At 46.4% G+C, this 11,334-nt stretch overlaps 1 protein-coding gene across 2 annotated transcripts in view; it reads right to left on the minus strand.

Moving 5' to 3' along the window:
- Positions 1-1,129: 1,129 nt before the first annotated feature.
- QSOX1 (quiescin sulfhydryl oxidase 1) overlaps positions 1,130-11,334 on the minus strand; it is a 54,659-nt gene continuing 44,454 nt past the window's right edge. Inside the window, exons 9-13 of one of the 2 annotated variants that reach the window (XM_069065442.1) lie at positions 10,456-10,578; positions 9,831-9,978; positions 9,136-9,312; positions 2,886-3,658; positions 1,130-2,070 (exon numbers count right to left, since the gene is read on the minus strand). In XM_069065442.1, the coding sequence (XP_068921543.1) occupies positions 2,053-2,070; positions 2,886-3,658; positions 9,136-9,312; positions 9,831-9,978; positions 10,456-10,578 (1,239 nt within the window). In that variant the 3' untranslated portion in view covers positions 1,130-2,052. Of the gene's footprint in view, positions 3,659-9,135; positions 9,313-9,830; positions 9,979-10,455; positions 10,579-11,334 lie in introns of both variants that reach the window. The other variant, XM_069065443.1, reaches the window with a different exon arrangement.

Below are 11,334 nucleotides of genomic sequence, written 5' to 3' on the forward strand. Positions count from 1 at the left end.
AGGACCACACTGCTCCATCCCCCCCTGGACCCAACTGCCTCCCCCCACCCCAAGGGCCATCTGAGCCAAGTGAAGATGTCAAGGGCTCCAAATCCGATTGACAGCCTCTACCTCCCCCCTTAATAAAGTTTATTATCAGTCAGCCTCTGATCCCTTTAAAATCCTCTCCAGGCAGGAGGAGGGCTGGATTAGAGGAAGGCTGCTTAGTCCCAAAGAATCTGTTCCAGGCTGATTCAGCCAGGGCTATAGCAGATGGCTCAGGACTGATCTCAAAAACACTGCCTTTCCCTAATGATCTGTGAGGAGGCTAAAAGAGCTGGAGGCAGGGAGAGGGGAGAGATGAGGAGGAGAGGAAAGGGAGTGATGGGGGCGGTGTAGAAAGCATGTAGGGACAGCTAATTCTCAAATAGAAATGAAAAGGCAGGAATAGTAGGGGCAATGGGAAAGAAACAACGAAATTCAGAGGCCATTTTTTAACAGGAATGAAGTGGACCAGAGACTACAAACCTTGGCTTCTTATGATGCAGTTAAAGAACATTGGCACTGGAATTAGAAGATGTGGGTTCAGATCCTGACTTTGCCCCTGAGCCAGTCGGTCAGACTCTCTAGGTCCCAGTTTCTTAATTTGAAAAATAAAGGGAGGGGCAGTTAGGTGGTGCAGTGAATAGAGCACCGGCCCTGGAGTCAGGAGGACCTGAGTTCAAATCCGGCCTCAGACATTTAACACAAGAACTAGCGGTGTGACCTTGGGCAAGTCACTTAACCCTGATTGCCCTCCAAAAAGCAAAAAAAAAAAAGAAAAAAGAAAAATGAAGGGATTGGACAACATGCTTTTTAAACTCACTCTGGGCTCATAAGCTGATTTCATGACCCTTTAGGAGCAGCCAGTTTAGTTAGAGGGTGTCATAGACCCCCAGGGGCCCAACTTCCTCCCACAGAGGCCAGATTCTAGAGGCTGGGATGAGACCAGGTGATTCTCTTTCCCAAGTTTACCTGTAGATTCCACAGGATGACAGTAGGACGTTCCAGAGGCAACAAGTTTTACCAAGGTTGGTCATTTCTAATTTCTATATCCAGATGTGTTTTATACTCTCTCTTTTTCTCACCAGCAAAAGCACAGACACTTGCCTTAGCAAAAAAATAATTTATTCTGCAAATCACCAGCTGAGATAGGTATTTCATAGACTCAGGCTGCATCCTTCCTTCCTGACCCCATCCTTACCCAATATAGAACTTGGTGTCTATAGGGAGAGGAAACCCTGCTAGCCAATCCCAGTATATAGTCAACCAATGCCCCTTATCACTTTCAGAGGAAAAACAGGAAGATGAATACAGAAGGACATAGCTCAAAATGTGAGGCTCCAATTCATCAGAAGGAAGAAATGGCCAATTGACTCTCTCCCAAGCCTTTCCCCTTTCTGCCAAGAGCTCTCATCTCTGGTGTAAAGCTTCCCTCTCCCATGATCACAGCTATATACCAAGCCACCCAGAACGCACCACAAATCAATTCTAGCGTGCCCCCCAACACCCTGCAATCCCCACCATGCCCCTTGCTACATAATTGAATAATCCCACCCACAACCCTGGAGCAACTTTGGCCCTCCACCCCCACCCCCAGATGCGCAAACTGGTGTGGTACTCAAGTTGATGCTGCTTTGGGAAGGATGAAGCTAGCAGCAAGCGTGTCTGCAGTGTCTCACGGGAAATGCAAGCTCACCTAGGTAAGGATCCTACTCCATTCTAACTTCCCCTCCCCCCAAACACACACACACACACACACACACTCACACACACACACTCACACATCCAAACCCACACCTAAGAAAGCTGCATAACCCCAGAAACTCCCAGGTTCCAGTCTCAGACCAGACCCCACAGTAGCTAAGCAAGGCACTAGACCTCTTTGCTGGGGGCCCGAACTTCTGGATTAGGGCTATTTTCTTCTTCATTCTTTTATTAATCCAAGAGTGACCAGGATTCCAAGTTTTTGATAGGGTCCTTAGGGCTGAAGAGGAGGGACAAAGGCTCATAGCAATACTGCCGAGAAGTTCCTCATCTTCTAGCGCTCTCCTGTCGGTGGAAGGGAAGAAACAAGCTTGCTTCAGTGTTGGGGGTATTCGAATATTAGTGCCTAGGACTTCGGAAAGAGACCCGGTGTTTCTAGAGTGGTGTACTGGCAGCTCAAGAGGAATCCAGCCTCAGGTCTCCCCTTAGTTCCAGACCTCAAACAAATGTCTGGGAGGAGTATCAATAGAAGCAATGATTCCATTCTCCCACATTCCCAGGATAGGTGGAGGTGGGGAAGCAGGGGCCATGCAGGAGGCCCATGGGCACCTAAAAACTAATTTGTGGCAGGAAGGTCAGTAACTGATAGAATTCCCTTCATTCAGTGCTCCTCTATGGCCCATGTCCCAGCTATGATAGGGATAAGGAATGCAGAGGACTTCCTTCATCAGCGCCCTCCTCCACCTCACCTCCCAACATTGTTGTCAGATGTGAGTTGACCCAGAGTCACCTTCAAGTGACATTTCCTTCCAGCAGGCATCCCTCCCATTTATCCACAGAGGGTCACTGGTGCTGCGGCCTTTCTCACCCCCCTCCCCACTCCCTTACCCTCTGGGAGCATTTACACCATGGAAGGAGGTAGAGAAGAGATGCCCCCCACCCTACTCCCATTCCCCTAATGTGACCTCAGCAACTCATGCTGAAAAGTATCTGGTTCTGCCCTTTCGAGCCTTCCTCCTCTCCTGGAAGTAGGTACACATGACTATGAGGCAAAAGAAGGACAGGGAGTAGAGCCCGATGCAGAGACCAGCATCCAGGTAGGAGAAGTTCCCCCTAAGCATCCATAGCCACTGGCCACCTGGCTGGGCCCTAGCCCCCACCTTTCTCTTGTTGAAACTGGACAGCTGCTTGACTTCATCTGCACCTTCTTCCAGCTGCAGGGTCAACGTGTCTCGCTTGGTCAGTTTCTGTGCAACCTGTGGTTTTGGGAACAGCTCACGGGCTCCATGGTCCAGCATCAGGGGCTCAGCTCCATCATCCAGGATCAGATATCTATCTCCATCATCCGAGATTAGAGACTGGTCTCCATCATCTGGGATCAAGGATTTAGCTTCATCAAACTCATCATTATGGGTATCCTGGTGTTCTGTCAACTGCTTCTCCAGAATTTCCTTCATTTCCACATTTAGCACCTGGACACGGTGATGTTCTGGCAACTCTGTTGTCAAGAAATGATCCTCTGCTGTCAAGCCATCACTCTCTGTTGAGATGACTTCTTTTGCTGTATATGGAGCTTTACTCCCTAGAAGCCAGGCCAACAAATAATCTGAAATCTCATTGTGATCTCCTCTTAGGTCTTCTGATTTGTCCACTGGCTCCTCTCCCGGTGAATCTGTGGGACTTGGTTGCTCAGCGGGAGGTGAGGGAGTAGGACTGTCCAGTTCTCCATGCCAGCTCCCAGGACCAGGCAAGGCTTCCACAGACCATCTATGGTTGATGACGATGTTTCGAGGAGAAAAGTGGGACTTTAAAAATTTAAGAGTGGCACCTAGATTCCACACAGGGTCTCCTTCAATTTCATTGTGGCACAAGTCACAGAGGTTCTTTGATGGCCACTGGATTTTGGGGAAATGAGGGTCCTCGGTGACTGTACCTGGAGAGGGAAGTACACAGGAAGATGGGTTGTGACCCTCTGATCTCCAGGAAGAGAAGACTTGGGAATCTGAAAACCTTAACAGCTGTCCTGATCCTGACAGCCTAGTAAGCTTCTGACCCTCACTCAGTTTCCTCATATGTTATGAGAAAACTGTTTTGCAAGCTTAAAACCGCTATATAACTGTAAATTTGATCATCATTATGGACTCACTCCAGTTCCAGCTTCTTCTAGGAAGCTGAAGAAGCACGAGGCATTCCCATTTGCCCCATCACTGCCCCCCTAAGGTCCTCCAGGACTTACCACACCCTCTATGACTTCCAGATCCCCAGCACTATCATCTGACTTCCTGATGAAACCCAAGGATCCACTAATGTGCCCTTATGACTTCTGGAACTTTCTAACAGCCCCGTTCCTGATCTTTCTTTCATGTGTGGTCTCCCCTAATTAGAGGATGAGTACCCCAACATCAGGGATTGTCTCATTTTTTCCACTTGTATCCCCACCCCTTAGCATGGTGCCTGCTGCATAAATCTCCATCAGGACTTTTGGGTTGTCCATTCATCCCCATTTGTTCTTCTGCTAACCCTTTCCTCTTCTTAGGGAAATCTACTTTTTCTCTATTTCAACAATATGCTCTGTTTTTAAAGTAAAGAGATCGTGAGTTCCTGTGGAAAACACTGAATTGTCCAGAATCCTGAGTTTGGGTCTTGCCTCTGGCACGGACTAGCTGGTTTTGGCCAAGGCACTCTGTTGCCCTGGGCCTTAGTTCTCTCAACCATAAAAGGGGGCACTAGATTAGAAAATATCTTAAGTTCCCTTTCAGGGATGATAAATATTAAAACTGATTCTCAAGCACCTCATTATTACCTAACCAGGATCATTTCACTTAGCAGATATCAAATTTTATTCTCGAAGTGGAAGTGGGGATGGCGATCTCTTAAAGGATTGTTGGGGAAGCAGGAGGACTAGAGATTAGAGGGTCTCACCTGCTCCTTTCAGGCTGTGTGTGGGTGGGCATGGAGGAAGGGTACCTCTTTATGGCCAGCAGATACATCATTTACCTGACTCTCCCATTTGGATCTTTTATTCTCTTTGATAATGGACCCCAATAGCTACTATGATCCAGGGACTGGGTTTCAGACCATTTATTATGAGTAACAGTATCTTTTGCTGAATAGATATTTAAAAATATTTGTTGATTGATTTATTTTTTTCTTCTGTCTCATAAGATTGCCACATAGCTGGGCACCTCCCTCCCTGGAAGCTTAGGTGGCCCAGTAGATAGTGCACCAAACCTAGAATCAGAAAGATCCAAGTTCAAATCTAGCCTCAATGCTGAATAACTGTGTGCCCCTGGGCAAATCCCTTAACCTCTATCTGCCTCAATTTCCTCAACTGTAAAAAGGGATCATAACAGCATCTACCTTAAAGGATTCTTGTGAGGATCAAATGAGGTAATATCTATAAAGCATTTAGCACTAGTATATAATAATGTTATTATTATATATACATATATATATACACACACAATAAATGCCTATTTATTCCCCTCCCTCTGTTTTCCCAGGAAGAACATAGAATAATAGAACTAGAACTTGAAAGCATCTTAGAAGTGGTCCAGTTGTACCCCCTCATTTTACAGATGAGGAAACTGAGGCCCAAGGAGGCTAAGTGACTTGCCTAGGGTCAAAAAGCTAGTGAGTCTCAGGTAAGATTCAAAGCCAGGTCTTTCTGAATCCAAGTCTAGAATTCAATGCCATTTTCCTATTGTAAAATGAAGGTACCATGCTTTGTACCACGAGTGTATTCCAGAATGAGATAGCATTGTTCATATTTTTGAAAAATACATCCTAACTTAATACTTACTAGCTGTGTGACCTTGGGCAAGTCACTTAACCCCAAACCGCTCTGCCTTCCTCCCTCCAAAAAACAAACAAAAAAATGCATCCTAGCTAAAAAGCACCAGGGGAAATCGCTCTTCAAAGAAATCTTATGAGCCACACTTTTTGTCTAGTAGAGGGTCATTTTGTACAGGAAACAGGTGATCCTCCAATCTGTGTTGTACATTTCTGGATTTCTATGTCTTGTGTTTTCTTCAAGAGGGCAGAGAAGTAATGGGATGCCACCAGTCTCTCCCCCAATGCACACACACATATACCAGGTCCAAAGAGGATCTCTCACTGACCCTCACATTTTTGTATCACATTAGGAGGTGGGGAACAGAGAGGTCAGGGTTTTCTTTCCAGGTTACAGGTGGAAAAACTATATCTTAAAAAAATTAAGTGGGGGCGGCCAGGTAGCCCAGCGAGTAAGAGCACCGGCTCCAGTGTTGGGATGACCTGGAGATCGAACCCCGGGCTCAGACACTCAGCACCCACCCAGAAACACCTGGCCGTGTAACCTTGAGCAAGTTACTTAACCCCAATTGTTTAAAAAAAAATTAAGTGATTTGCTTTCCCCAACACCAAAAGTATTTCAGTAGAGGCTATCGGACAACTTGGGAGAAATTCTGGGCAAGGGATTAATGTAATGGGTAGGAAGCCAAGTTAGATGGCCTTCAAGGCCTCTCAAGATTCTGTGACTCATTGCTGAAAGACATATTGATGCCTTGAAAGAACTGGGACTAGGAATTCCAGAATTCTCTCCACTAGGTTAGGCTGTCATAAGGAAATCACCTGTTCCCTTCGTTTGCATGTTTCTGCCACTGTCACACCATAGCTGGAAACCTCCTCTGTGAACCTTTATTCAATTAGCCACCTCTGTGGCAATTCTCAAATACAGTTCTTCCTCTCTACTCAGGAAGAATCAGGTTCAAATCCTACCCCAGGCACTTAGTAGCTTTGTGAACTTGGGCAAGTCATTTAAACTCTCTGATCCTCAGCTCCCTCATCTGTAAAATGGAGGTGTAGGGGTTCCTTAGGAGGGTCAGACTTGACAGCCTCTAAGGCTCCTTCCAGCTCTAAAGCTATGATCACATAGCCTAGCATTCCAAATTAAACCCTTACATTTATCGGATCTTTTTGTCTAGACCTTTCCTTTACACAGATCTTGTTCTCCCTTAAATCATAATTATTTGTGGTATAATTTTCCACCTTGTTAGATTGCAAATTCCATGACAAAAGACCCTCTTTGCATCACCAGCACTGAGCAGAGTGCCTGACACTTAAATGAGTGTTTTTCGAATGAATAAAGGAGCCAAAGGACCAACCAACAAACCTGAAAGCTGTGGGGAAAAGGGAGGAGAAAGTCCTGGGCAGATTTCTCTTCTCTCAGTGAGGAGGGAGTAGGAGAAAGTGAGGGAAAAAGCATTTCTATAGCACCTACTACACAAACCCTGCGATAAGTGCTCTCACTTTATCCTCACAACCACCCTGGGAAGCAGGTACTGTTATGATCTCCATTTTGTAGTTGGGGAAGTTGTACCAAACTGAGCGAACTGAGGGGATCAGAACATCAAGGGGTTAACTGTGGGAACTGAGTGGACCACACTGACTCCATCTTGTGACTCAATTCTGGAACTAGCTCAGTTCCCTTTCTATCTAATTATGGGTCTAGTCCAATTTCTGTCTTGTGAGAAAACTTTATTCAATTATAGGAATTGGGAGAAAACCTTATTGCATTGTTTGAACCTAGCCCTGTGTGGCTGGGAAACTGGCCCACTTCTCCCCGCTATTTAGAGACCCTTAACTAAGGACCTTGGTTATGCTGACCAGAAACCTGGTCAGATCCAAAGACTGATGTAAGGAGTTTTCTCACAATTGTACATCTCAAGCAACCCATATGTCGTCTGAAAACTGGCCCCGGTATTGATCATTCAGTTATTGTTTCCATGTTACTTTGAGTGTTTACAGATACTTGGGGTTGGGGGGGGGGTGAGACATTTCTTTTTCTGAATTCAGGAAATTACACCTGTTTGCTCTCCCCCTCCCAACTTGGAAAGTCCCTAATCTTTCATATAATTAGAAATCAGATTACCTAATGTTGTATTGTTTCCATTTAATTAACTGGTCTTATTTGATTAATTATTTTTAATGTATAAAAATCTGCTTCCCTCTCTATTCAAGGTCTAGGCCTAAGCGGAGGAAGTCTGGTCCCTCTTTGTTAGGCCATTGGCATGCATTGCTTAATAAATCAATATAGTAAGAAGAGTGAACCTTCCTTTGCCCAGTCTTTTCACCCACCACAAAACAGAGGCTAAGTGACTTTATTTGCCTTGGGCCACATAGCTGGTAAGTGTCTGAGGCCAGATCTAAATGAATTGTCTCTTGATTCTAGGCCCAGAGTCCTGGCAACAGAATTCAGCACCGGCCCATTGGTCTTTGATAGTTTCCCAAACTAAAGCACTCTAGAGAACACTAGAGCTAACACCCCCTAGTGGCAGGATTAAGCATCGCGTGCCTGCTGCACAGAAGGACCACAGGCTTTTCTGGGGCAGTGGTGGTCTATGGAAATCACAGGGGGTGGAGATGGTTAAATGGAGCATTTGATGACAAGTGGAAGGGGGAGGAGGAAGCCAGGGCAGACAGAGAAACCAGGCACTCGGCAGCTTTTCAAGATCCACCAGATGTGGACAGAAGCTTTGGCTCCTATACCACCTGCTGCCCAATGTTTGGTGCCTCCAACCTCCTGGATCCCAGATCACAAAACACAATGTCTATATCGCTCCACTGTCACTGCCACCCATGCACAGAGCCCTAAGGTTAGCTCTCCATTGCTTATCATGTGCCCCAGAAGCAAAGCCAGACCCTCCATCTGTCATGTGGCCGGAGTTCTTAACCCAGGTTCACTAACCCTACCTCCCCAGGGTTTTAAGGGACCTGTGAATTTAGAAAAGCTAATTGCAACTTTCTTTCCCTTAAACTCTAACTGAAATTTAGCATTTCCTTAAATTATGAATTAAAAAATATTTATCCTGAGAAAGGGTTCACAGCCTTTACAGGGCTGCCCAATGGATCCATAACATAAAAAAGTTGAAAAATCCCTGATCTATTGCCTTTGCTTTCCAGGTCTCAAAGTGCAGTCACCTCTTCATATGCCCACCTGGTACAGGAGAGGTGACCAAAGGCACATAGATGGCAAATGACTGGCCCAGGGTGGCCCAGCTCTAAAGTTAGGCCGTCTTCCCTCCTCTAAGCAGGGCACAGGTACAGAGTGCTGCTGCATGTGCTACCAGACTTGGTTGCTGGGCTGGTGAATTAGGACTAGCTGTTTTCCTTTGTTACAAGATTGCTCTATTTGTGGGATGTGGCATATTGGGTAGAGGACTTTAGTATTTTTTTTAAAAAGCATCAATCAACCTGAAAAAAAAAAAAGTAAAGCCATATACTATCTAAGGAGGTACAAGTCAAGAGGGCATAGCTTCTGGCCTAGCATTGGACTGATCCATCTCTCAGTCTCTGCCCAGGAATTGCTTCTTCTCCCATCCCTTCCATTGTCCCATAAAGATCTAGCCTCTCTTCAGACCAGTCCCCTACCTGCTAGGCGAGCATTAACTCGGTTGTGCCGGTTCCAGAACCAGAGGACGGCATCATCCATACTCTCCACTCGGTCCATGGAGGCAGACGCCATTTGCTCAAAGTGTTTGGCACATTCTCGACAGCCAAAGAAGTATTTCACGTAGCCTCGGATGGCTTGGAGAACTTCCTGGGGATCTTTTGGGAGAAAGGACATGTCCCTGGTCAATAGAATGCACCTCAATTTCTCCTTTAATTCCTTTCACCCCCCCTTCCCTCTACAGAATCCAAAGCCTACTCCAATTTCCCTGCCTGCTACTCAGAGTGAAATCCCCCCATTATCCAAGCAGTGGTTTCCCCCACTTACTGCTCTCCCTCCCCTATTCCACCCACTCCAATATTCCACCACTGATTTAGGCTAACTTCTTGTGTTAACTAAGGGACCCGTGGAATCTTCACCCCTTTAAGTCTTTACGCTTAACCTGCCTAAAGGCTGGGGCCTCTGATCTCTGGGAATCTTCCTCTCTCGGTGGATATTCAGCCATGCTACCTACTCTGGATACCTGCATGCAGGAGAGGTCATGGCAAATCCCTCCCCTGATACCAGGTAAGTCCAGGAAACCACTCAGATCCCCACCCTCTGTCCACAGCTCTGCTCCTTCTTCCTCTCCTAAGGGACAGAAGTCAGTTAAGGAGGGGCCTAGCTAAGCATTCACCTGCTTTCTTCGGAAGGTAATCATTTCGCAGAGCTGCCTGTACTGTCAGCGAATGGAAAAGGATCCAGAGAGAACAAGGAAATCCTCTGAAGTGAGGCTCACTTCCCCGGCAGCCCACCCAGATTGATTTCCTGGGCAAAATAAGGTCCTGAGGCATAGGAGTATCAGAAGCAATCGATCAAGAAAAAAGAACCGTATAAGAGAGGACGTGGTCAGTAAAGACAAGTCTTAACACTCAGGCAGAGAGAAAAGCTTCCCTCCCTGCAGGATCCCAGAACCACAGCATTTCCCTACCCCATCTCAATTATCTGAGCCACCAAATGGAATTACTGGTGCTAGGCTGAAAGTCCAGCAAGATCCTTTATTTCACCCCACTACAGATTTAATCCCATTCGTGGGAGTGACTAGAAATGTACCACTGAAGAGGGAAGGGGAAATCCAGGTGAGATTCGGAAGTACATGGTGATGGGGGAGGGGAAACACATTTCCAAGCTCTCCTAGCCCCACCTGAATGCAGACACAAGGCCAGGGATGGGGAAGGAAATAATTTCCATTCCCACCAAAATAGCGAAGACAGGAAAAAAAAAAAAAAGATGGAACCCAACGGCCAGGGAAATTCATTCACCTCTTTCCAATTCTTCAGCGCCATTTCCAAGGAGACATAAGGTATGCTCTTCCTCTGCTGCCGCCGAAACCACACATCCATGTTATAAAGGAAATTTCGGACCAGGGGCTGACCAGGATAGTCCTGGAGTGAGTAAGCAGAGATGGGGGAGAGGGAGAAGAAGGAAAGGTGAAAACCAGACTAGGTTCCCTTAGGCCCAAGAAAAGGGGTGGAGGTATGTGGGAGACAAAGGGGAGCAGGACCCAGAGAGGATATATCCCCCCCAAAGCTGCAGCTATTCAAAACCCTGAGTATTATGCATAGAGGAACAAAGCTCGTTCCTCAGGATGGCCATCTTGAGAAAAGCCGTTTGATGTTGGGAGACTGATGTGGGAAGAGGGAAGGGGAAGAATGAAATGAAGCAGTGAGGAACTCTCAGCGATGGATGTTCTGGCCTCACCTCAAGTGGATCAGTAAGGTATCTCTTGGCTTACACGGATCTATTCCTCCTCCTTCCCTTCCTTCCCCCACCCCAAGGTTTACTGGAAGGAAAGTCTGAAATTTCTGACTCCTAGGATAGGGCTGTGGGGGATTCACAGGCAGATTGTCTGTCCTTCTTAAGAAAAAGGACTTTCTGCATAGTTATCTGACTTGTTGACTGACTGGTTAGGAGAAAGGGCCCTTTCATTTGTATTCCAGTAGCTGCCATTGGGAGGGCCTGTAGCCAATCTCCAAATCTTGATCTTAACTCCAAAGAGTCTCTGAGGAACATGAAAAGCCACTATGACAATAAGTCAACTCAAATCTGATTAGTATCAGCACTCTGAAACCACAAGCACTTGGGGGAGAGGGTGTGTGTGTGTGTGTGTGTGTGTGTGTGTGTGTGTGTGTGTGTGTGTG

Source organism: Petaurus breviceps, unplaced genomic scaffold (assembly GCF_028583685.1).
Source record: "Petaurus breviceps papuanus isolate PSGF00001 unplaced genomic scaffold, PetGlider_PUasm1.0 90692, whole genome shotgun sequence".
NCBI lineage: Eukaryota > Metazoa > Chordata > Mammalia > Diprotodontia > Petauridae > Petaurus > Petaurus breviceps.